Raw genomic sequence first — 27,207 nt, 5'->3', positions numbered from 1 at the left:
ATCTACTGGCCATTAAATGCCTATGAGTGGTGTTCTTGAACATCTAGGAGAAAATGGGATGGTTCTCCATCATCCATGAACCACACCTCCAGCTGTCATTGGAATGGTGCAGCCTCTAGTAGAACAAGCAAGTCATTTGATAGGAACTGGCAACAATTAGCACCAGTCAACCTGTTTGATAGTATGTGAGGTCCTGTCGATACGGTGATTGAAAATCAGTCTTAATGCCTTCTTCTTCACCTGTGTGTGGATTTACATTAGCTCACAAGTGTTGGTTATGAAAATTAACAATTCCGTTTCATGGGAAATCAGCCTCATCCGTGAACAGTATCTGGATTGTGGAAAGTGGATTTTTACCACATCTTTGCAGCAGTCATTGGAAGAATGACATTCTGGCAGGCCAATATTGTGTCGAGGTGCTTGGACACACTAAATATTATACCAGTACAGCAACTGTTCATGCAGGACCCCACATCCTGCAGGATGACTAACCCCAACAGAAGATGAAATTCTAAATACATTAATTCCATGGTCTATTTCCACTCATTGCAGTACTGACTACTTCTCAACAGAAGTATGAATGGCGCAAGGTCTGCCACTGTTGAAATTAGGGAGTTAGTCTGCTAGTGGCTGGTAAAGATGACCAAGTAAAGGGTGTGTCTGGAAAGCAAATGTGACACGATTGTTTGTGGCACGTCTATGATATTCATCACAGAGTGGTTGGACAGGTCAGGGAGGGTGAGGGGGGGGGGGGGGGGGACCTCAGATTTCCAGCAGTAGGTTGCTCAATTTCCTCCATGCTCTTGGAGGGTGAGGATAGCTTCTTCTCTGAACCTCTACTTAGGGGGTGTGTTAAACTAACAATCAAGAAATCTTAAGAGCAATGCTGTGCAATGAAGTTTTGTGTGAAACTCAACAAGAAGCCACTAGAAACTTGTGGGATGCTTAAGAAATCCTTTGGGGTAAATTGCCTTTCCAGATCACAGTCAGAGAGGTGGCACAATTTGTTTAGAGAAGGTCTGGAGGAGGCCACAAAGGAGGTATGCGTGGGATGCCATCAACATCATGAACAGATGACCATGCGATTCATGTGCACCACTTACTGAATTCAGGCTGTCAAATTATTCACTTGATATCAGAAATATTGGACTTCCTGACAACAGTTGATCATGAGATTGTACCAGATGACTTGGCGGTGCAGAAGATTTGCACAAAACTTGTGGCCTGTCTGATGAATATACCCAATATGACACAACCATAAGGCAAGAAACTTCTTCCAGGAAAACCAGAAGGAGGAACACTACAAACCATTATGGTGCCCAAATTGCTGGAGGGAGCAGTAGCCCATTCCCTGCTCCAGGTGGGATAGATCAAAATACTGATATATGCTCGCAGATCTGTGTCTCCTATACCCATTACCAGTTTCAACTGTGTGGTCACTTCCTTGGCATTTCATGAGTTCTTTTATACAGTATGTAACAAGAAGGTATGGTCAGACTTCCTGAAAACATTCCTCACATGTAAAAGAAGGAAATATTTTATATGGACATGGTTCCAGAAAAGCTTTACTTCCATGTTGCTACTTTTCTTCATGATCACCTTAATCACAGAAAACACACAAACAGAACATACGTGTATTACATTACAGCATAAAATACTTTTGTAAATTAAATGTTCAAAATGCCAAGCAAGGATAGATGCATCAACCTACCATCTCTCTGAATCCCTGAAGCATTGATGTATCCATGGATAATTGTGTATTGTTTCACAGCCTTCTGTAAGATAGGTGTGAAGACTCTGTACATCTTGTATTGGGTTTTGCACACAAAAGCTTTCAAATACTCCCACAAAAAAGTCTAGTGGGTTTAATTATGGAAAGCATGGAGGTTAAGGAATTGGTCCACCTTCACCTATCCATCTCTCATGGAATCTGCTACTTAGAAGCCTATGAACATTAACAATGAAGTGAGGAGAAGCTTCAGCATGCATGAAGTACATGTTTTGTCACACTTATAAAGGCACATGTTCTAGCAGAACAGGTAGAGTATTCTCTGATAAAATATGGTAAGTTTCCTTGTTGAGTCTGGGTGGAGGAACAGGATGTCCGAACAAACAGTAACCAACAATGCTGGCCCAAATGTTGTTGATGATGTGATTCTCCAAGGATACATCAGGGATTCAATGCAACAGCAGGTTGATGCATGTACTACAGGGAGCATTCTGAATATTTCACTTAGGAAAGTGTTTAATACTTTCACCAAAAGGGTATGTTGAACACTTCATATAAGAAAAAGTTTCATATAATGCTGGTATGTTCTGTTTCTGTATGTTTCCCATAATTAATATCATTATTAAGAAAAGTATAAAATGAGCTCTAGCATGAAAATAAATCTTTTCCAGATCCATGTGCACAGAGCATATTTTCTTCCTCTATGTGTGAGGAATGTTTCCTGAACGTTTGGCCAACCTTTTTGTTATGCCCTGTATACGTAAGCCAACTTCCAGTATTTTCTTTGTGTACAAGTGAGAGCACATATGTCAGATCAATTCTCTTCAAAGATCCAAATCATAAGATTTAATAAAAGATTTCACCATGCTTTTCATGCAGTTTGTATCAAAACATGTGCCTGTTTTGTGAAATTTTTAACCTCTGAATAATGAGTAATGCAAAAAAACATATTTCATACTATATTGTCAGTCCTAATCTATGTTTGTGCTTTATGCAATTTTTTCTGCAGTATCCTTGGTTAGAAACCATTACCACTAATTTTAGTGTACATCTGTATGAATAAAGGTACATTTATTTGATAATTTTTGGAAGTTTGCTAGTGTTACACATTATATATTTTGTGCTAAATAGAAGGTAGCATGTTGCAAATGCACATTCTGCCAATTCCAGACACAATATACGGTTTGAAAACTTGTTTCCCCTCAATTATGATGTACATATTTATATAATTAGTGCAATATTTGCATATTTTTTCTGCTTGTTAATCATTGTTCAAAGGAAGTGGTTGAAAGTGTTCAATTCTGATATAAATATAGCTTTCACAAAGTCTGCAAAAGTGATATAATATCCTTGGAAAACAAATCGGCAATATGTAGTTTTCAAGTAGATTTATTATTCGTCTTGACTACATTAACTATGACTATTTTATCATGTGATGTAGCATGTAAATTTGCTGACAGTTGGATAGGTTATTCTTGGAACCAATACATTCAGATCTGAGGATGGTTCACGTTGAACCAAAACCAGTCACTAAAAAAATTAATGCAGTTACAATAGATACTAAAGCTCTTTTCACAAAGTCAACTGTTGTGGTGTGACAGTGTATTCTGTGCATATTCCAACTGTTATCTCACATTCTATAACACTTCCCTTTTCAATGGCATTGCAGAGTGTCTGCATTTGTCATAAATTTCTGCTAATTTTGAATTTGTCATCTGGGATTTTTAGCGATCATATCTCCTCTCCCAAAGAAAATTCTAGAATCAAAGTTCCAAGGCATGGGGTGACTTAGTCACTGTTCCTAAACAACTGGCAACCAACCTCATTGCTGTCAAGCAACTGAAAGTTTCTGTAAATGGGTATGACAGCAAGGCTACTGAGAAATCCATACTGCAGATACCAAAGGTACTTCAAGTTCTGTCACCTTCATTCAACATGTGGAAGAGGCTGTTGTGCCAACCTGTGAGTGAGCAGAGTGCAACCAACTGAAGAATGCGGCACACTTAAAAATGAGTGATGTCTGTCATCTGTAATCTGAAGTTATACTTTGATCATCCAGCAAATGGCAGAAAAAATTGTGAAGCTAGCCTTGCTAATGGATTTTCAATGAAGAACGTAAATTTGTAGCATTGTCTCTAGAACTAATCTTGCCCCCACACCTTCCCATTCCCCAGTTTTAAGTCGAGGAGAAGGCTTGAACCAGAGATTTCAAAGATTCTATGACAGACTAGGATATTGTAAACAAGGGAAACTCCAGCATTGGTTGTATAAATTTGAAAACTTTTTTTTTATATTTTTTATTACTGCATATCAGTTTCAATCACAGAGTGACTATCTGCAGTGCAAGACTAAGTCCTGTGGACTCATATAATCATGCACAAAATATAACTCCAGACATAGGTGTTTATTGTGAAGAACATGCCAACTAGCAGGTAAGATTCAAACTGAGCCAGCTGAATGAAGCTCAGTTGGCTCAGTATGAATCTTACCTGCTAGTTGGCATGTTCTTCATGATAAACACCTATGTTTGGTATTACATTCTGTGAATGATTACATGAGTCCACAGGACTTAGTTTTGCACTGAAGATGATCACTCTGTGATTGAAACCAATATGTAATAATAATAAAAAAAGTTTCAAATTTATATGACTAATACTGGTGATTCCTTGTTTACAATACTTGTTGCGTGGTTGTGGTGCACACACTTCCTAAAGGAATCCAATCCCAAGTCTGGGGTATGATGTCTTAGACTTCCATCATTGTGTTGAGAAACGCAATGTCCTTGTACATAAGTCATGCAAATGAGAAGTGGAAGAGGAGGTAGATGAAGATGAAATGGGAGATATGATACTGTGTGAAGAGTTTGACAGAGCACTGAAACACCTAAGTCAAAACAAGGCCCCAGGAGTAGATAACATTCCATTAGAACTACTGACAGTCTTGGGAGAGCCAGTCCTGACAAAACTCTACCATCTGGAGAGCAAGATGTATGAGACAGGCGAAATTCCCTCAGACTTCAAGAAGAATATAATAATTCCAGTCCCAAAGAAAGCAGGTGTTGACAGATGTGAAAATTACCGAACTATCAGTTTCATAAGTCACAGCTACAAAATACTAACGCGAATTCTTTACAGATGAATGGAAAAACTGGTAGGAGCCGACCTTGGGGAAGATCAGTTTGGATTCCGTAGAAATGTTGGACACGTGAGGCAATGCTGACCCTACAACTTATCTTAGAAGAAAGATTAAGGAAAGGCAAACCTACGTTTCTAGCATTTGTAGATTTAGAGAAATCTTTCGACAATGTTGACTGGAATACTCTCTTTCAAATTCTAAAGGTGTCAGGGGTAAAATACGGGGAGCGAAAGGCTATTTACAATTTGGACAGAAACCAGATGGCAGTTATAAGAGTTGAGGGACATGAAAGTGAAACAGTAGTTGGGAAGGGAGTGAGACAGGGTTGTAGCCTCTCCCCGATTCTATTCAATCTGTATATTGAGCAAGCAGTAAAGGAAACAAAAGAAAAGTTCGGAGTAGGTATTAAAATCCATGGAGAAGAAATAAAAACTTTGAGGTTTGCCGATGACATTGTAATTCTGTCAGAGACAGCGATGGACTTGGAAGAGCAGTTGAACGGAATGGATAGTGTCTTGAAAGGAGGGTATAAGATGAACATCAACAAAAGCAAAACAAGGAAAATGGAATGTAGTCGAATGAAGTCGAGTGATGCTGAGGGAATTAGATTAGGAAATGAGACGTAAAGTAGTAAAGGAGTTTTGCTATTTGGGGAGCAAAATAACTGATGATGGTTGAAGTAGAGAGGATATAAAATGTAGACTGGCAATGACAAGGAAAGCATTTCTCAAGAAGAGAAATTTGTTAACATCAAGTATAGATTTAAGTGTCAGGAAATCGTTTCTGAAAGTATTTGTATGGAGTGTAGCCATTTATGGATGTGAAACATGGATGATAAATAGTTTAGACAAGAAGAGAATAGAAGCTTTTGAAATGTGGTGCTACAGAAGAATGCTGAAGATTAGATGGGTAGATCACGTAACTAATGAGGAGGTATAGAATAGAATTGGGGAGAAGAGGAGTTTGTGGCACAACTTGACTAGAAGAAGGGATCGGTTGGTAGGACATGTTCTGAGGCATCAAGGGATCACCAATTTAGTACTGGAGGGCAGCGTGGAGCGTAAAAATTGTAGAGGGAGACCAAGAGACGAATACTCTAAACAGATTCAGAAGGATGTAGATTGCAGTAGGTACTGGGAGATGAAGAAGCTTGTACAGGATAGAGTAGCATGGAGAGCTGCATCAAATCAGTCTCAGGACTGAAGACCACAACAACAACAATGCGAAATGGGGGTTGTGTATTCATCAGAGTATACATGAAACTCAAGTTCTCCAAGATAGGCACTGTAGATGCATCTCAGGTTGTTTGGGCATAACTCAGTACCAAGGCTGTGCATAAATTTATTACTGGATCTTTCTACTGACCACCAAAACCATCTCCATCTCTTTTCAATGACAGTGCATAAAACCATCACTGAAGATTTCAATCATTCAACAATCATTTGGGATAATTACAATTTTGTAATAACTGGCTGTGAAAGACACCCTACAACACATAACTAGATGCCTCCTCTGAAAACTGCCTAGCAAAGACTTTGGAAGCCCATACATGGTAGAACTATGTTAGATCTAATGGCAAAAAATACACCTGACCTTTTTGAAGATGTCCACATTGAAACCAGTATCAGTGAGGTGGTTGTGGCAATACTGATGACCAAATTACAAAGGGCACCTAAAACAAGTAGAAAGGTTTGCATGTTCAGTAAAATAGGTAAAGAGGCTATAATGTCATATATCAAGAAGGAATTATAAAAATATTGTTATGGCCAGGAGCATGGAGGAGACCTGAGGCTCAAATTTAGAAGAACATCAACTTCACCCCAGAAATATACTTCAGCCCTTTACATGTTGCTCCCATAGGGACCCTGACGACACAGTTAGTCTAAATACAATGTGCACAGAGACATTTGAAAGTCATTCTTTTCACACTGCTTACATGATTGGGATGGTGAGAAACTGTAACATGTAGTACAATGCTAAGTACCCTCAGCCATCCATTTTACAGAAGTTTAAGAGTATGTATGCAGATGTGGAGCACTTAATAAATAAGTACCTACTAGAACAGTCCATTCTCGGAGAGACACTCCAAGGTATACAGTCTCTGTAATGAAACTTTTAAAGAAACTGTGTTGACCATGCAACAGTTTGTAAAACAAAGCATCGGAGTGTTAATAGGAATATGCTTAATGAAAAAGTTTGGCTATAAAACAGGCCATGTATAAAGTCTTCAATAATTACCTTAGTAAAATCTTCTTACGAGATATCTCACAAAACCCAAAGAAATTTTGGCCTTATGTAAAGGCTGTCGATGACACCTAAGTTCTAATCCAGACATTCATGAATGACACAGGAACTGAAATTGAAAGTAGCAAAGCAAAAGTAGAAATGCTAACCACCGTCTCAAATGTACCTTTACAAAGGAAAATCTGGGAGTACATACTGCCATACTTTCTCACACAAATGCAAAGATGAATGATACAAAATATTTTTTGTTGATTGCATTCCACTGCTTTGATAAAATGTAGAAATTACATAATGTATTTATAAATAATGTTTAGTCATGCACAGATAGATGTGTGGAGTGTCAGTTGCAGACAATTTTTTATGTATATCTTGCTGGTAACATCTGTGTTGGGTAATAGTTTTTGTCCAAAACAAATTGCACAACAAATAATAAATTATAGGGCAGCCTAAGGTGTTACATGACATCATTTCAATATCTATGACAGATGCCAAAGTAATTTCAGATGGGCCCCATAAAAGACTGTTGGGGCATTTTCTGTGTGTGTTGTATATTAATGACGTGGCAGACAATATAAATTGTAGCCTCAGGATTGTTGCAGATAATATAGACCTTCAGCAGTTTATACTCCATGCATTTACCTCTGCATGGCTAAACACTACAGCACACAGATGAGGTACTGAGTCACAGGGAGGCACAATGAAAAAGAATGCTAAAGTCAAGCCTTAGTGGCTAGAGACAGTGGCCATGTGTATATGAGTTATGCTTATATGAATATGTGTGTTTAATGGTTCTGAAGAAGGACTTTGTGTAAGAGCTAAAATATTTCTAATATTATTTTTCATTCTCTCTGTCCATGACCCAATGCCTCCTCTATGTGTTGAGTAGCAATGTATCTTTTCCTTAGTATTTGTAAATATTATATTTTTGACTTTATATTTTTTGATATACATATTTAATTCTTGCTGTTAAAAAGAGTCTGCATTGGATAATGATCTTTGACTGAAACCACTCACATGTTGTACAATAAATTAAACAGGGGTTAAGGTGTTCATGATTTTATTTCTACATTAATGAGATGAATATCAGTGTCAGTGGCATTGAGAAGCAGTCGGAATTACTAAAACTGAATAAAGCTCCAATGACTAATGAAATCCCTGGCAGATTCTATAGAACTTGCAACTGAGTTAGCCTCTATTTTAACCATAATGTACCATAAATCCATAGGACAAAAAACTGTGCTCCATAGTTGGCAGAAACCACGCATCACAGCCCTCTATACGATGGCTAGTACAAATGGTCCATAAAACGGTCATCCAATATCACTGACATTCATCTGTTGTAGAATCTTAGTATATATTCAGTGTTTCTTTATTAAAGAAAGGGAGGAAGATTGAGTTTAATGTCCCATTGACATCGAGGTCATCAGGGATGGAGCACAAGCTCTGATTGTGTCAAGGCTGGGGAAGGGAATCACGGCTGTGCTCTTTCAAAGCAACCATCCCAGGATTTGCCTGGAGTGATGAAGGGAAATCATGGAAAACCTAAATCTGGATGCCCAGTTGTGGGTTTTAACCATTCTCCACCCAAATACAAGTCCAGTGTGCTAACAACTGTGTCTCTTCACTCAGTAGTATTTCTTTATTTCTGGAATTTTATTACTAGTATTATTATTTGGTACAATACCAATACTTATCAACAAAAGTACAATGATATGGGGATACAAAAAATTGTGACTAGACTGAGGATTCCTTGGCAGGGAGGACACAGTATACTGTCTTGAATGGAGAGTCTCTGACATATTTAGAAGTAGCTTCAGGTATGCCACAGGGAAGTTTTATGGGGCCGTTCCTATTCATGTTGTATATTAATGACCTGGCAGACAAATTGCACATATTTTCAGTGATAACTTTATAAGGTTTCAAAATGGTGCAAAGAATGGTAATTTGCTTCAAAATTTCAGAAATGTAAAATTGTGCACTTCATAAAACATAATAATGTAGTATCAAACAAAGGAAAATTGAGGGAGGAATTATGAAGTGTGTCTGTCTGTCACCCTGTGCCTCATCTGTGTGATGAGTAGCAATCTCCTCACATCATAATGAAAATGACTGTGACTACAGGATCAATGAATCACAATTTGAACTTGTCAACTCATACAAATACCTATGTGTAACCACTTGTAGGGATGTGAAACTGAAAGATCATATATACTTAGTTGTGGATAATGTGGGGTGAAAGCATAGATCAATAGGTAGGACACTGGGAAAATGCAGTTTGTCCATAAAGGAGATTACTTACAAAACACTCATATGACCAGTTCTAGAATACTGCTCAAGTCATTGGGATTCATGCCAAATTGGAAATACAGGAGATATTTAAAGCATGCAAAGAAGGGCAGGATAAATGCTCACGGGTTTGACTGGCCAAGGGAGAGAGAGAACAGGCAGACATGTGATGATAGATGCCAACCATCCAGTGAAAATCTACTTACTGAATTTTGATAAACAGTATTAAGTAAGGAAGCTAGGATAATACTACAACACTATATGTAACACTTCCAAAGAGACTGCAAAGACAAGATTCGGCTAATGCAAGTGTGCCCAGAGGCCTTTAAACAATCATCTACATCTGTAGCTATATATACACTACTGGAAATGGAAAAAAGAACACATTGACACCGGTGTGTCAGACCCACCATACTTGCTCCGGACACTGCGAGAGGGCTGTACAAGCAATGATCACACGCACGGCACAGCGGACACACCAGGAACCGCGGTGTTGGCCGTCGAATGGCGCTAGCTGCGCAGCATTTGTGCACCGCCACCGTCAGTCTCAGCCAGTTTGCCGTGGCATACGGAGCTCCATCGCAGTCTTTAACACTGGTAGCATGCCACGACAGCGTGGACGTGAACGGTATGTGCAGTTGACGGACTTTGAGTGAGGGCATATAGTGGGCATGCGGGAGGCCGGGTGGACGTACCGCCGAATTGCTCAACACGTGGGGCGTGAGGTCTCCACATTACATCGATGTTGTCGCCAGTGGTCGGCGGAAGGTGCACGTGGCCGTCGACCTGGGACCGGACCGCAGCGACGCACGGATGCACGCCAAGACTGTAGGATCCTACGCAGTGCCGTAGGGGACCGCACCGCCACTTCCCAGCAAATTAGGGACACTGTTGCTCCTGGGGTATCAGCGAGGACCATTCGCAACCGTCTCCATAAAGCTGGGCTACGGTCCCGCACACCGTTAGGCCGTCTTCCGCTCACGCCCCAACATCGTGCAGACCGCCTCCAGTGGTGTCGCGACAGGCGTGAATGGAGGGACGAATGGAGACGTGTCGTCTTCAGCAATGAGAGTCGCTTCTGCCTTGGTGCCAATGATGGTCGTATGCGTGTTTGGCGCCGTGCAGGTGAGCGCCACAATCAGGACAGCATACGACCGAGGCACACAGGGTCAACACCCGGCATCATGGTGTGGGGAGCGATCTCCTACACTGGCCGTACACATCTGGTGATCGTCGAGGCGACACTGAATAGTGCACGGTACATCCAAACCGTCATCGAACCCATCATTCTACCATTCCTAGACCGGCAAGGGAACTTGCTGTTCCAACAGAACAATGCACGTCCACATGTATCCCGTGCCACCCAACATGCTCTAGAAGGTGTAAGTCAACTACCCTGGCCAGCAAGATCTCCGGATCTGTCCCCCTTTGAGCATGTTTGGGACTGGATGAAGCGTCGTCTCACGCGGTCTGCACGTCCAGCACGAACGCTGGTCCAACTGAGGCGCCAGGTGGAAATGGCATGGCAAGCCGTTCCACAGGACTACATCCAGCATCTCTACGATCGTCTCCATGGGAGAATAGCAGCCTGCATTGCTGCGAAAGGTGGATATACACTGTACTAGTGCCGACATTGTGCATGCTCTGTTGCCTGTGTCTATGTGCCTGTGGTTCTGTCAGTGTGATCATGTGATGTATCTGACCCCATGAATGTGTCAATAAAGTTTCCCCTTCCTGGGACAATGAATTCAAGGTGTTCTTATTTCAATTTCCAGGAGTGTACATTTACATTCCGCAAACCAGAGTGAAGCACACGGAAGAGGATATATTCTACTGTACCAGTTTTTATGGTTTCTTCCCATTCTATTCACATATGGAGTGAGGGAATAATAATTGTGTGTGTGCTGTAATTAATCTAATCTTATCCTAACAATGTCTATGAAAATGATACATTGGGGGTTGTAGTATTTTCCTAGTTATCAATTAAAGCTGGTTGTTGAAACTTTGTAAGCAGACTCAGGATAGTTTATGCCTGTCTTCAAGTTTGCCAGTTCACCTTCTTCAATAGCTCTGTGACATTTACCCATTAGTGACTATTAATGCTGCCCTTCTCTGCATATGTTTAATATCTGCTGTTAGTACTATTTCGTATGGGTCCCATACACTTGAGCAATATTTTAGAATGGGTCCAACAAGTGATTTGCAAGAAAAGTCCTTTGTAGACTTATTTAATTTCCCCAGTATTCTACCAGTAAACCGAAGTATGCCACCTGCTTTATCCATGACCGAGCCTATGAGATCATTCCATTTCATATCCCTAAAACGTGTTACACTCAGGCATTTGTACAAGTTGGCTGATTCCAGCTATGACTCTTTGATATTACAGTCATAAGATACTATATTTTTTCATTTTGTGAAGTGCACAAGTTTAAATTTCTGAGCATTTGTAGCAAGCTGCCAACTATTGCTCCACTTTGAAATCTTATCAGGATCTGTCTGAACATTTATTCTACTTCTTTTCACAGTACTTCACTATAGACAACTCCATCATCTGCAAAAGATCTTAGGTTAATATTAGTATTATCTACAAGGTCATTAAATACAGCATGCACCACAAGGGTCCAAACAAATTTCCTGTGGCACACCTAACGTTACTTCTACATCTGACAATGACTCTCCATTCAAGATAATCTGCTGTATCGTCCCTACCAAAAAATTCTCAGTCCAGTCACAAATTTCACTTGATATACCTTACAACCATACTTTTGACGATATAAACAAAGGTGTGGTAGTGAGTTGAATGCTTTTCAGAAATCAATAAATACTGTTCTACTCAACTGCCTTGATCCAAAGCTTTCATTATGTCATGTGAGAAAAATGTAAGCTGGGTTTTGTATGATTGATTGTAGATTGTAGATTGTATTTTATTGGTCCTGCTGTCTACATAGCAGCTTATGCATGTTTCCAGAATCCATGTTGGTTGATACAGAGTGGGTCATTCTGCTTGAGGTGCCTCATTATGTTTGAGCTCAGAATATGTGCTAAGATTTTACAATAAATTGATGTCGAGGATAGTGGGAGGTAGTTTTGTGGATCACTTCTAGTACCCTTCTTGTAAAGAGGGTGCGATCTGTGTTTTCTTCCGACTACTGGGCATGCTTTTTTGTTCAAGGGATCTTTGATGGATTATAGTTAGAAGAGGGGCTAACTCAGATGCAAAGTCAGTATAGAATCTGATAGGGATTCCAACAGGCCCTGAAGCTTTGCTCAATTTTAATGAGTTTAGGTATGCGACCATTCCACTTTGTGCCCGTAGAAAGTGTTGCATCCATGTACTAGTATGAGTTTACTGATTCCAATTGCAATGCCTTGATATTATTGTCATAGGACACTATGTCTTATCATTCTGTGATGTGCAAAACTTTACATTTTTGAACATTTAAAGAAAGTTAACAATCTGTGCACCATTTTAATATCTTATCAATATCTGACTGAATATTTTGCAGCTTCTTTCAGACTGTATTTCATTGTAAATAGCTGTTATCATCTGTGAAAAGGTCATTTAATATACAACATGTACAGCAAGGGTACCAACAAATTTCCCCGTGGCACACCCAAAGTTATTCTACATGTGACGCTGACTCTCCATCCAAGATAACCTGCTGTATCCTCCCTACCAAAAAATTCTCGGCCCAGTCACAAATTTCACTTGATACATCTTATGACAATAAATGTAGGTGTGGTAGTGAATTAAATGCTTTTCAGAAATCAAGAATTAGTGATCTACCGGATTGCCTTGATCCAAAGCTTTCATTGTGTCATGTGAGATAAGCGTGAATTAGATTTCACATGACTGATGTTTTCAGAATCCATGCTGGTTGGCATAGAGGAGGTAATTCTATTTGAGATACCTCATTACATTTTAGCTCAGAATATGTTGTAAGATTCTATAGCAAATCGAAGTCAAGGATACTAGATTGTAGTTTCTTGGATCACTTCTGCTACCCTTCTTCAATATGGGTGTGACCTGCACTTTTTTTCAACTACTGGGAACAGTTTTGTTGTTCAAGAGATCTATGCTAGATTTCAGTTAACAGAGGAGCTAACTCAGCTGCAAATTCAGTATAGAAACTGATAGGGATTTGATTGAGCCATGGGGCCTAGTTTTTATTTGATTTCAGCTGTTCCTCAACACTACTGACATTAACATTTATTTCAGTCACCTTTTCAGTGGCATGAGGATTAAATTGGGGCATTTTTCCTGGGGTTTCCTTTGTAAAGGAACATCTGTAAATGGAGTTAAGCATTTCAGCTTTTGCTTTGCTACCCTCAATTTCACTTTCTGTCTCATTCGCTTGGTACTGGTGCCACTAACAGCCTTTACATATAACCAGATTTTCTTTGGGTTTTGTGAAAGATCATTTGACAATATTCTGCAACAGTAGTCACTGAAGGCTTCTTGCGTTTGCTCACAGCTAAATGCATTTAACTCATCAAATCTCTATCTGTAGTCCTATGCTTTGTTTTATACCTATTATGCATTAGTCTCTATCTCTTTAGAAGTTTCTTTACAGTGACTGTATATTATGGAGTGGCCCTTCCCATTATGAACTGTTATATTGGGCACATATATATCCAAAGCATGGTCAACTGTTGTTTTAAATGTGAGCCATAGTTTGTCTACATTTTCCTTCCTGTGTTGAATGTTTCAAGTTTCTCATTCAGATATGACACTACTACTGTTTTATCTACTATACTGAGAATATGTATCTTTTTACATGTCCCAGTTGCCCTTTATACTTCTGTAATCACTGTTGCCCCACCACATCACAGGCACTGATACCAGTTTCAGTTTGGACATTCTCAAAGAGGTGAGGTCTATTTTGTGCCATTAAACCCAATACATTTCAATCATGAGTGGGTTTCTGAACTACTTATTCTAGGTAGTTCTAATAGACGACATTTAGTAATGTTTCACAGGATTTTTTGTCACACCTACCAGTAACAAAACTATTATTTTGCCTATTGATGATTTAAGTCTCCACCAATGATTACAATATGATTGGGGAACTTGTCTGTTGTGACAAATATACCACCTCCATTTGCCATTAGCCAATCCTTTTGATATACACTTAAATTTTCCCCATAAATCTCACTGCTTTCAATTTCATGTTTCAACCATTCTCTCTGCTCTCCATATCTGATTGGAATGGGAAGAAACTGTAATATGTGGTGCTATGAAAAGTACCCAATATCATGCCCTCTAAAGTGGTCTGAAAAGTATAGATGCAGTTGTAGATGTAGAAAGTAAAAGACAAGTTTTCCTATTGGTGGAGAAAAATTACTGAACATGTGGAAGATACAAAATGTAAACTGGTGACAACTATACACAGCTTTGTTATAAAAAAATCTCGTAAGAATTAATACAAATTTAGTGTTACACAGTTTCTTCTGAAAGGATCTGTCCAATGTATATCCTTATAAAAAACTGAAATGTGAACTATATGTAGTACAGGCAAAAAGTGGATAGAAACTTCCGGAGTGTGGTGGTACATTAGAGTGTTATTAAATTAGATAACTAAAATGAATTGAATAGAAATGAAGTTTATGTCACAAAATGAATCAATTGATAGGACACATTCTGAGTCATGTTCAAGATGTAGCTTTCAGTAGTTATGATAAGCGAAGAGATTTGCACAAGATAGAGCAGCGTTAACAAGACATGTGGCCTTTGTCAAATGTCTGGTGTTGCACTAAAGGGAGTTTGTATTCTATGTTCAAATTTAGACTCTGGACTGCTGTTTTTATAGTATAGTGAAGTAGTGTCAGATTGGTGTAATAACATCACAGAAGAGAACTTTAAAGTTTTCACAGTGCTTTCTTTTGAAACGGTTTCAACAATGTATGGGAGCACTATTATTTTTTAGTAAATGAGTTTGTCATTCAACACTGTGACGATCTTGCTAAGATGGTACTGTCAATAACTGAAAACAAGCAGCAATTATTTCTCGTAAGGACGTGTCACTCTATTGCATGGCTACTGATAATAGCAGCCTCCTGTGTAAAATAATCCAGAGGTATAATAGTACCCCATTCAGATCTCTATGTGAGAACTACTCAAGAGGATGTTGACATCAGGAAAACCAAAACTGGTATTCTACAGAATGGAACATGGAATATTAGAACTCTTAATTGGGTAGGTAGGCTAGAGAATTTAAAAAGGGAAATGGACACACTGAAGTTAGATATAATAGGATTTAATGAAGTGCATTTGTAGGATGAACAAGACTTCTGGTCATATGAGCACAGGTTTATGAATACAAAATCCAACAAGGATAATACAAGCGAAGGTCTAATGTGAATAAGTAAACAGGAACACTAGTAAGCTACAATGAACTGCATAGTTAATGCATTATTGTAGCCAAGACAGACATAAAACCAACATCCACCACAATAGCACATGTTTATATGCCAATTAGCTCCACAAATGATGAAAATATTGAAAGAATATATGACGAGGTAAAACAAGTTATCCAGATCACTCTGGGAGATGAAAATATTGTGATTCGGGGGGGGGGGGACTGGAAATTCATGGGGGGTGGGAAGTGGGGGGGACAGAAGGAAAAATAGTAGAACAACATGGTCTGGGGGAAAGGAATGAATGAGGAAGTCACCGAGTAGAATTTTGCACTGAGCATAATTTAATCACTGTGAACACTTGGCTGTAAGAATCATTGTCTGCATGTTGGATACATGGAAGACATCTGCAGACAATGGATGGTTTCATATTACACAAACACTGACCAAGACATAAAAGTTTTGGGAGTCTGTGCATGATTATGGCTGCTGACCTAATAAAGACGTAATATCTGATATTTTGAAGGTTTCATATTGATGACATAATATGCAGACAGAGATTTCAAAAAACAGATTCTAAATTTCAAAAAAATTCTAGGGCCAGATGTGGACTCTGATTGTAATTTATTGGTACTGAAATTCAGATTAAAAATCAAGAGATTGCAAAAAGGTAGGACATTGAGGAGATGATAACTGGACAAATTAAAAGAATGAGAAGTAGTTGAGGGTTTCAGAAGGAGCTTTAGACAATGTTTGACTGGAACTAGGGAAATGAATACAATAGAAGATGAATGGGTAGCTCTGATATATGAAATAGTGAAGACAGCAGAGGGTCAAATAGGCAAAAAGACAAAGCTCAGAAGAAATACTTGGATAACACATGAAATATTGAATCTAACTGACAAAAGGAGAAGATATAAAAATGCAGCAAGCGGCAAAAAGGAATACAGACATCAAAACATGAGATTGACAGGAAGTGCAAAATGAGAAATTCAATAATGTAGAAACGTGCATACCTAGGGGAAAGACAGATGCCACCTACAGGAAAATTAAAGAAATCTGTAAAGCAAAGAGAACAAGTTGTATGAATACCAGGAGCTCAGATAGCAAAAAAGTACTATGCAAAGAAGGGCAAGCTGAAAAGTGGAAGGAATATATAGAAACTGAAACAATGCCTCTGCAGTAGATGACGTTCTTTCAGAATTACTGAGGTCCATGGGAGAGCCAGCGATGACAAAACAGTTCTGCCTGGTGTGTAAGATACACGAGACAGGCAAAATACCTTCACATTTCAGGAAGAATGTAATAAACCCATTTCCATAGAAGACAGGAGCTGACAGGCATCAACATTACCGAACTACCAAATTAATAAGTCATGCTTGTTATATAGTGACACGAATTACTTACAGAAGAACTGAAGAAACGATAGAAGGTGACCTCTCGGTTTGAGTTCCAGGGAAAGGAAGGAACACCCTAGGCAACACCAACCCTACAATTTATCTTAGAAGATAGACTGAAGATAGTCAAACTGATGACTATAGCTACTGTAGGTTTAGAGAAAGGTTTCCGCATAGTTGACTGGAACACACACCTGTAAATTCTGAAAGTGGCAGGGATAAAACACAGGGTATGAAAGTTTATTAAAACTAGTGCAGAAACTGAACTGCAATTATAAGAGTCAAAGACATGAAAGGGGACAGTGGTTGAAAAGGATGAGATGGGGTTGTAGCCATCCCCACTGATATTACATCTGTACATTGGCTCAGCAGTAAAAGAAACTATGGGCAAATTTGGCGAGGGAATTAAAGTTCAAGGAGATAAAATAAAAAAATAAAAATTATGTTTACCAGAGAAATTGTAATACTGTCAGAGACAACAAAGGTCTTGAAAGAGCGACTGAAGGGAATGAATGGCATCTGCTAAAGAGGTTATCAGATGAATGTCAACAAAAGTAGAACAAGGAAAACACAATGTAGTTGAATTAAATCATGTGAAACAGAAGGAATTAGATTAGAAAATGAGACAATAAAAGTTTACATAAAACAAGAGAAAGACAACTATTCAACTACAGCAGATCGATGCATGGAGCACAGAAACCAATAGCGGAAAACATATTCCCAGGGGTGAATATTGTTTTTTGTTGAGTGTTTTTGTGTTCCACACATCAATCTGCTATAGGTGGTTGCCTTTCGCTTATTTTATATACTGCTCCTGCCAGGAATTTCTGTTATTGCTAGACACTAAAAGTTTGCTATCCTGGCAGAACAAAACTGACAATGATCAAAGTCATGTAGACTGTCTATAGCACGAAATACAATTTTAGAAAGTGGAAATTGTTGACATCTAATGTAAATTTAAGTGTCATGAGATCTTTTCTGAAGGAATTTGTCTGGAATGTGGCCTTGTACACAAGTAACATGCGGATGATATGCAGTTCATGCAAGAAGTGAATAGAGGCTTTTGAAATGTTGTGCTACAGAAGATAGCTGGAGATTAGGTGGCTAGATCGACTAACCAATTAGAAGGTGCAGAATCGATTATAGAAAAAATAAATACATGACACAACTTGACTAAAAGGTGGGATTGACTGATTGATAGGTCACGCTCTGAGGAGTGAAATAATCATCAGTTTGGTAATGGAGGGAGGTGTGTATGTGTGAAGGGGAGGAGGGGAAGGGTGGAGGGATAGCAAAGTGAGGGGGAGAGAGTGAAAATTGTAGAGAGATATGAATGGATGAACAAAGCAAGCAGATTCAAATGCCAATGAATGTAGGTTTCAGTAGTTATTCAGAGATGATGAGGTTGGTGCAGGATACAGTTGCTCTCAAAGACCTTCATTAAACTGGCCTTCATACTGAATACCAGTGCCACCAGCACTAACACAACAACAACAAACTCTCAGAGTTGAGGAAAAATTCAAAACCCAATTTCAGCATTCAGTAACTATCAGTTATCAACATCAGTAAAATTGTTGCCCTCATATTTTCAACATTTTTATACAGGAATGTGGAAAAATGCTAAATTTCATGACGTTATGGGAGAACCACTGATTTCACTTTATGTTGCCAAAAATTACAGATTTTGTGTTATTTTTCACTTTAAAATTGATCCAAAATTTTCTTATCCCTATTACCCCTTTTATGGCTCCTAATCATATATGTACTACGCAATTATGTATGACCGAGTCAGGATAATTTGGTGTACTTCTGTGAGTGCGTGTTGGCAGTACTAATAATTTCATCTCCAGAGGGTGAGTGCTGGATAGCTATTCTGTCTCATGGTGATACACAGAATACATATAAAAAAGTCTACTCACCAAATAGTGATAGGAGAACACACACATAAAAAAGATTTTACTAACGCAAGCTTTCAGTGTCAGCGTCTCCTTCACCTGGCTGAAGAGTTGTAGGGGAAGAAAGAGGGATGAAAGAAAAGCACTGGACAGGTTTAGGAAAAGGGGTAGAGTTCAGAAAAGTCTTTCCTTCCCATGACTCAGGATTCTGTGTGACTTTTCCTAACTCTACTCCTTTCCTAAACGTCTCCAGTCCTTTTTTCTTCACTCCTATTCCTTCTCCTTCAACCCTTCTGCCAGAAGAAGCAGCCACTGACTCCAAAAGGTTGCATTAGTAAAACCTCTTTTTATATGTGTGTTCTCCACCTACCACTTGGTGAGTAAATTCTTTTAACCTTTCCAATTACATTATGTTGTTTAAAACTGATTATTTTCATTGTTACAGAATACATGTAGTAGTACTGTAAATGCCACTGTTTACTGGAGCTTGACGATTAATTTTACACATTGACTCAGCAAGATAAAATTAATTATGGTTGATCTTACCATAGGAATTATGCTGTCATTTCATTATGTTTTATTTAGAAGTGTTGTTCTATCTTTTATCATCTTGTTTTTAAGTAGTCACAATGTGGTGATGATCCAAGTATATGAAAATGTAGTGGTGCAAACAGGTGAGTCCTTCTATGGAAAATCCAAAGCAAATCCAGTATAGAAGGTATTGTAAGTTTAATATAAAGAGATAAATTTATAGTAAAGAAAAGCAAAAACAGCAAAGTAGCTTAGAGACATTATTATCTACATAATTTTATGACCATCATTTAAGAAGATAAAAAATTGTACAAGTGAAAGTTTGTAATAGGATATGAAAAAATAAACAGATAGGAGAAAGTAAAAATGAGGATGCTAAATATAAGAAGGTAGTGCATTGTCTTACAACAATTGTTTAAATCATGTGACAAAAGTGGCATCCTCTGCAATAAGGTAAAATAGTAACTAATAGATAGATTGCTGTGCATCACAAGAGTCACATACAGACACAATGAAAAATAATATATAGTCTTGTTCTGCATCATACTGTTTGTTTTTTAATATGCATATTGTGTATTTTCTAGCAATGTACTTAACCATCTGCATCATGCATTTATACTTAACATTTATTCCAAATGTTGCGAATAACTATTTAACATCAATACATGTTGTAAACATGGCTGCCTTATCATACACAGGTGCCTGTGGTAACCCGCTGGCTACTGCACCTACTGCTGATGCAATTCAGGCCACTATGACGAGCATAATGCTCTTGACAAGCATAATACGCACTGACATTCAAATGGGGCACCCACAGATACTCAAGGCAGTTGCCAAGGGCAGCACTGTCACCAACCACAGTCACCTGGACTGCCACGTGCAAACAGCATGAAGTCAATGACACCAGACGGAGACAGCATGGATGGCTTTCCCATAACCAGTTCCCATGTTGCTTCTGCTGTGGCACAGGATCTGGCTCTCCATCAAGTCATATGCATGATACAACATGGGTGGCCTGAATGTCTGCTGGGTGGGGTATCGAACTTGCTTCAGAATCATTATGTACTGCACCATTGCCTCTCCTCCCTCTTGGATGGCATTATTCTTTTGTTACTGGAAGGGTTCACTCCCAGCATCATGGTTCCAACGGCTCTGTGGTGGCAAGTCCTCCGCTTATCAAATCAGTCACTGGGGGACCTCTCACACAAAACTCCTGGCATGCTGTCATGTGTTTTGGCTGGGCATTGATTTGGAAGTGGAACACTCTGTCATGGGTTGCCACAAGTGTTCAGGTCACCAACCAGTGGAATTTTTCCTCATTTTCCTTCTGTCATTCATTGTCCGTTTCCAACAGCATATGCAGCTTTCAAGGCCATGTCAAAGATTTTCTCTGTGCAAGGTTTGCCTTGCACCCTGATTTCAGACAGTGGTCATCAGTTAGTGGTGCAGTCTTTCAAGAACTTTTCTATATACAATGGCATTCACGACATCATTGTGCCTTCCTTCCATCCACAGTCGAATGGTGAGGCAGAACGCTTTGTCCAAATATTTAAGACATCAATGCACAAATATGGTGAAGATGTTTTCAACTCACGATGCTCTCATTTTTTTTAGATCATAAATAATGGCATTCATAGGGGCTACGCGTCCCACCAAGCTCCTGCATGGCCATCAGCCATGGACAGACACTGCTCAACATCTTGCTGGGAGAATCACTCAGAAATGTTAAACAAAAAATTAAGTCAGTATTGTTATGTTCTTAGAACACTAAAAAATTCCTGTAGTGTTGATGCAGTGTTATGTTCATACTTTGCACTCATACATAGCAGACTAAGATATGGTAACATATTTTGGAGGAATACCAGTTTGGCCAAACACTCGTTTGTGCTTCAAAAGAAGGCAATAAGGATAATGAGAGGTACGACGCACAGAGAATCATGTAAAAAAGTTATCAAGGGACTACAACTCATGATTCTATCATGTATCTATATTTATGAAAGCATATGTTTCATGAATGCGCACCAGGACATTCTTTGTTAAACAGTCAAGTTCATAACTACAAAACGAGAAATAGAGATGACTTTCATAGAGAAAGTCACACAAAAGCTATGTATCAAAATAGTATTCTTTATCAACCAAAAATCTTATTTAGTGCACTACCAAAGGAAATTAAAAGTATACAAAAATTCCACATATTCGAAAAATAACTCAAAAAATGTTAATTAGCAAGAGTTATTATAGAGTCAAGCAATACTTAAATCACCACCATTCAATATACAGTAGCTTATTTGCTTCATCGTAATGACCAACAATGCTCACTGAAAAGTAAATTGTATTCATCTATTATTCTAATTTAGCATATCATGAATGTTGTTATGCATATGGTTTCATGTTATATGTAATAATATTTTATTTATGGACATATAATTGTAAATCTTTTCATGTCCTATTTTACATGTAAGGCAATGTATGACAAATCCTTTATCATTTTATAATAATGAGATACAATGATGCTAAGTAAATAAACATAAACATAAACATAAACGTCCCCAGCAGTACCAATTTTGTCAACATACCTGCCCAGCATGGCTGTCTGGGCCATGGATTTTGGACAATGTCCTCACTCAATTCCAGCTTGCATCCACAGCCAACGTGCTCACCATGTCTTCTTGCTTTGCACTGCAGATTAACTCAAGGCATGCCACTAGAACCAGTTGTATCCCACGATGGATGCAGGGCCCCCTCCTTGGGTCATGGGCCCAATGCTTTGTTCTTCATTGGCCTTGCTGCTCTTGGGATTGGGTAAGCCTCACTATGCCCACCTTCCCTGGTGATTGATGCTCCATCAGCACCACCAGTGTGTTTGCTTACTGTGACTAGTGCTCCTCCCACTGCACGGAGCAGTCGCTGCCATTGGCAGGAATGGAAGACAGTTCCCTTTCACCAGGGCACCTTCTCTCCAGTCAGCAGTCATCACCCTTGGGTGATGCCCCTCATCATGGACTCTGAAGTGCAGATGGTTTCTTCCCCCTGCCATCGGTCCTGTCCACCAATCACCCAGGAGTCCACAGGCATGCCCTTTTCCAATCACTTTCATCCAATACATGATGGCCCGGGAGGATCGGGAACGTCTCTCACATTTGGCTGCCACCCCTGACACCTCCAAAGACACAATGGATGTCTCTGTAGTAACAGTATTGTGAACAGTGACATGTGGACCTTCCCCCGCAAGGAAAGAGGAGTGTAGTAACCCGTGGGCTACTACACCTACCACAGACACAAATCAGGCCACTACAGCAAGCATAGTGCACACCAACATCCAAATAGCACATGTACCAGAGGTAGTCACCAGGGGCCACACCATCAGCAACCACAGTCATCTGGACTGCCTTGCAAATGCAGCACAAAGCCAGTGACACAATATGGAGACAACATCTTTATAAGTCTGTACGGGAGTCTCCAGCCCCTCAGTTGTTAATAGTTCAGAGATGTATAACTATCTGCTCCGTATTCTTGTTATTGTCACTCTATCGCTCTGCCAACATTGTACTCTTATTGTTGTCAGTCTGTGAGCTAATAAATTTGTATTTTTGTTATGTCCGTGTGTTTCCTTGTGCCCTTAGAGGGAACAGTGCCTTGTACACAAATGCATATACAATGAAGAACCAAAGAAACTGGTACTCCTGCCTAATATTGCGTAGGACCCAGCGGGCATGCAGAAGTGCCACCACAAGATGTGACATGGACTTGACTAATGTTTGAAGTAGTGCTGGAGGGAACTGACACCATGAATCCTGCAGAGCTGTCCATACTTCCATAAGAGTATGAGGGGGTGGAGATCTCTTCTGAACAGCATATTGCAACACAGCCCAGACATGCTAAATAATGTTCATGTCTAGGGAATTTGGTGGCCAGCAGAAGTGTTTAAACTCAGAAGAGTGTTCCTGGAGCCACTCTGTAGAAACTCTGGACATGTAGAGTGTCGCATTGTCCTGCTGGAATTTACCAAGTTTGTCGGAATGCACAATGGACATGAATGGATACAGGTAATCAGACAGGATGCTTACATATGTGTCATCTGTCAGAGTCATATCTAGATGTATCAGGGGTCCCATATCACTCACACTGCACACGCCACACACCATTAGAGAGCCTCCACCAGCTTGAACAGTTCTCTGCTGACATGGTGGGTCCTTGGATTCATAAGGTTGTCTCCTCACCAGTACACATCTATCCACTTGATACAATTTGAAACAATACTCGTCTGACCAGGCAACATGTTTCCAATCATCAACAGTCCAATGTCAGTGTTGATGGGTCCAGGCAAGGTGTAAAGCTTTATGTCGTTCAGTCACCAAGGATACACAAGTGGGCCTTTGGCTCCAAAAGCCCATATTGATGATGTTTTGTTGAGTGGTTAGCACACTGAAACTTGTTGAAAGTCCAGCACTGAAATCTGCAGTAATTTGCAGAATGGTTGCACTTCTGACATGTGGAACAATTCTCCTCAGTCACCATTGGTCATGTTTTTGCAGGATCTTTTCGCAGCTGCAGCAATGGTGGAGATTTCATGTTTTACTGGATTACTGATATTCACAGCACACTCATGAAATGGTCATATAGGAAAATTCCCACTTCACGCTACCTCAGAGATGCTGTGTCCCATCGCTCAAGCGCCAACTATAACACCACATTCAAACTCACTTAAATCTTGTTAACCTGCCATTGTAGCAGAAGTACCCAATCTAACAACTGCGCCAGACTGTTGTTGCCTTATATAGGCATTGCCGACTGCAGTGCCATAATCTACCTCTTTACATATCTCTGTATTTGAATATGCATGCCTATACCAGTTACTTTGGCACTTCAGTGTATAATATGGTCAGCTGCAAGAAAATGCTTATTAAAGATGAACAAATGAAATGGAATTTCACAAAATTTCTTATATGTTTGCAAACTAGATGAAATCAGATAGTTTCAAAATAAATATGTAATTGCTTAATGCAGTTATGAAAACTATGATACGACAGAAATTACAAAATTTCTTCTTCCATGAACTTTTTATTGGAAAGCTATGTGAACTGTTCTTTTCTTATTTCATTATCATTTCTATTTACCTGTTGTAAAGGATAATATCTGGCTGCCAAATTTCATGATCAGCTAAATGTAGCTCATGAAGTCCACCCCATTCTGTTTTATTCCACTTCAGTTTCTCATCTGTCCATATCTGCAACAGTTGTATTCCTGTATAATAAACTAAGAATAATGTTTTATTATTGTTGAAAAATTAATGTTTAGTCACAAGTTGACAAGAATGCACCAACAACTGTTTTTATGGTCATTAGTATCCAGTTATTGAAAGTATGAATAATGTGCTTACATTAATGTCCATAAAACCTTTACGCTTAATTATTCTTTCTTTGAACACATATATGTTAGGCTCAAAAAAATTTCTGTTGTTGGCATTAAATTTTGGATTACACAGCTAGTGTGTTAAGAATCTGAGAATTTTATAGGCAAAATTTCATACATCAGCATGAAGATAAAATTAACTGAAATTACCACACAGCCTGTAAAAAAATATTTTCCAGGAATAAACGTGATAAAACTGAACAGTAATAGACATTGAGCTTTTTAAAATAATGCAGCTGCTAAACAAAAGAGGTAAACATTTAATGACTGCAAATAATACATCGCAGAATGAAAAGCATTCTCACTCTGACCATGAGGCTTGCAGCTGGATGCAATGCAGCACTTCTTTAGAGAAGCTTTCAGAGGTACCATGTTAAAGTCAGAGTAAGAAAGTAGCCTGATACTCATCTGGCAGTTAAGCAGAGAGGTGTTCATCCAAGGGGTTTTCAACAATAGGATTAAGACCATAGTGCATGTGCACGTTAAACAAAAAAACATTAGCAGAGGCTATAGATGTCACTCTGATGGAAGAAAGGGCACAATAGTCTCAGCCAAAGACAAAATAAGCACTCAAAGTGGCATTGTGGCACCAAGAAACAAAAAGGAAGTAATCGACTATTTTGCATATGGTAAACCAGTGCACATTTCAAGAGACTGTCATGCTGATAAAAGAGTATGAATGGTAGGACGGGTTGTACCAGGAAATAGAGGAGAGAGGACAAGAGTGCCAGTGAAGACGGACAACAATGGTCTCGCTGTGTTCTGTATTTAGGTATCCACGAACTTCATTTTGAAAATGGGGTGGAGCCCCATCCTGCTGAAAGATGAATGGAGAGTCCAATTGCATTTGAGGCAACAGCCATTGCTGCAACATGTCCAAGTAGGAATATCCAGTGACAGTGCTCTCGGCAAAGAAGAATGGCTCGTACAGTTTCTGACATGACACGGCAAAAAAAACATTTACCTCTGGGGAATCACGCTCAAATTCAATGCAGTCGTTTGGATGCTTTGTAGCCCAGATTCAGCAAGTCCACTGAACAACTGTAGCACTCTTGTTTTTGCTGAACTCCAACACAGAGAAAGCTTGCTCCGCACTTGAACTCGCCATGTTTCTGACTAGCACTGACTATCGGCAAATTACCAAACTATGCTGTGGCAGTATACATGAAAAAAATCTTTCAGGGTTTCTCTTCAAAATGACAGTGTACGATATATGTACAATGTTTGGTTCTTGTGCAATAAATAATTGAAAGTGTTTCCAGACTTTATGGACACCCTGTAGAATTGTTTGATAGGCTTAGATTCCACATTCTAAAGCTATAGGTGGACAAATCTGAAGTTTTGCAAAGAGAAGTGTTCCATTTGAGTCATACCCTATCAGCCAAGGGATTGAGGCCAGTCACCACAGAAGGTCAAAGTGATAAAAGAGTATCGACAGCATAAAGCAAGGAAGCAACTGAAGGCTTATCTAGGTATCGTCATATACTATAGGCATTTTATAAGTAACATCAATAAAATTGTAAAGCATTACATGAATTATGGAAGAAAGAAGTTCCTTACACCCTGGTGGTTGAGCATGAAAATGCTTTTCAGTACTTGAAAGAGAAGATGACCAGTCCACTGATACTGAAGTACTCAGACACTGAAAAAGGACTTCACAATCACCAAGGATGTTAGCCAGATATTTGTTGGGGTCATCTTAAGTAGGGGAAAGATCAGAAGTGACCTACTTGTTGCGTATATCTTGAGGACACTGAATAAAGCAAAATGGGGGTACAGTACTACTGCGAGGAAGATGTTAGCCAGATACTTTAGGCCATATGAATTTGGCAGAAAGTTTCTGATATGTACTGACCATAAACCCCTCACATGAGGTGGCAGCATATTATACCCATCATCCAGATTAATGATATTTAGATTAAAGCTGGAGGGATATGACCAGGTAACACATAAAAGCAGCAGACAAAATCAAGTTGCTGATGCAGTCTCATGAGTGAGAGAGGCCAGGGTGGATGGCATGTGACTGGAATGTAACAATAGCCTAGGTCATGAGGTGGCAGAAGAGTAGACCAATGCATAGGTGAGGGACTCACAGGCAGGTGAAGACAGCAAGATGGTTGACATACATGAGCAGATGGGACATCCATCCTCCAAGGACCCAGAACACAAGGCAGCTAAGCCAAGACAGTGGAAGAAATAAATGGGAACAAAAAAAGCTGTG

At 39.3% G+C, this 27,207-nt stretch overlaps 1 protein-coding gene across 1 annotated transcript in view; it reads right to left on the bottom strand.

The window, feature by feature from the left end:
- LOC126278411 (acetylcholine receptor subunit alpha-L1-like) overlaps nt 1–27,207 on the bottom strand; it is a 194,481-nt gene that overhangs the window by 45,258 nt on the left and 122,016 nt on the right. The window contains exon 4 of the mRNA XM_049978518.1: nt 24,692–24,801. Within this exon, the coding sequence (XP_049834475.1) occupies nt 24,692–24,801 (110 nt within the window). The remainder of the gene's footprint in view (nt 1–24,691; nt 24,802–27,207) is intronic.

The sequence above is a fragment of the Schistocerca gregaria genome, chromosome 6 (genome assembly GCF_023897955.1).
Source record: "Schistocerca gregaria isolate iqSchGreg1 chromosome 6, iqSchGreg1.2, whole genome shotgun sequence".
Classification (NCBI taxonomy): domain Eukaryota; kingdom Metazoa; phylum Arthropoda; class Insecta; order Orthoptera; family Acrididae; genus Schistocerca; species Schistocerca gregaria.
This window is presented reverse-complemented; position numbering and strand designations above follow the sequence as displayed.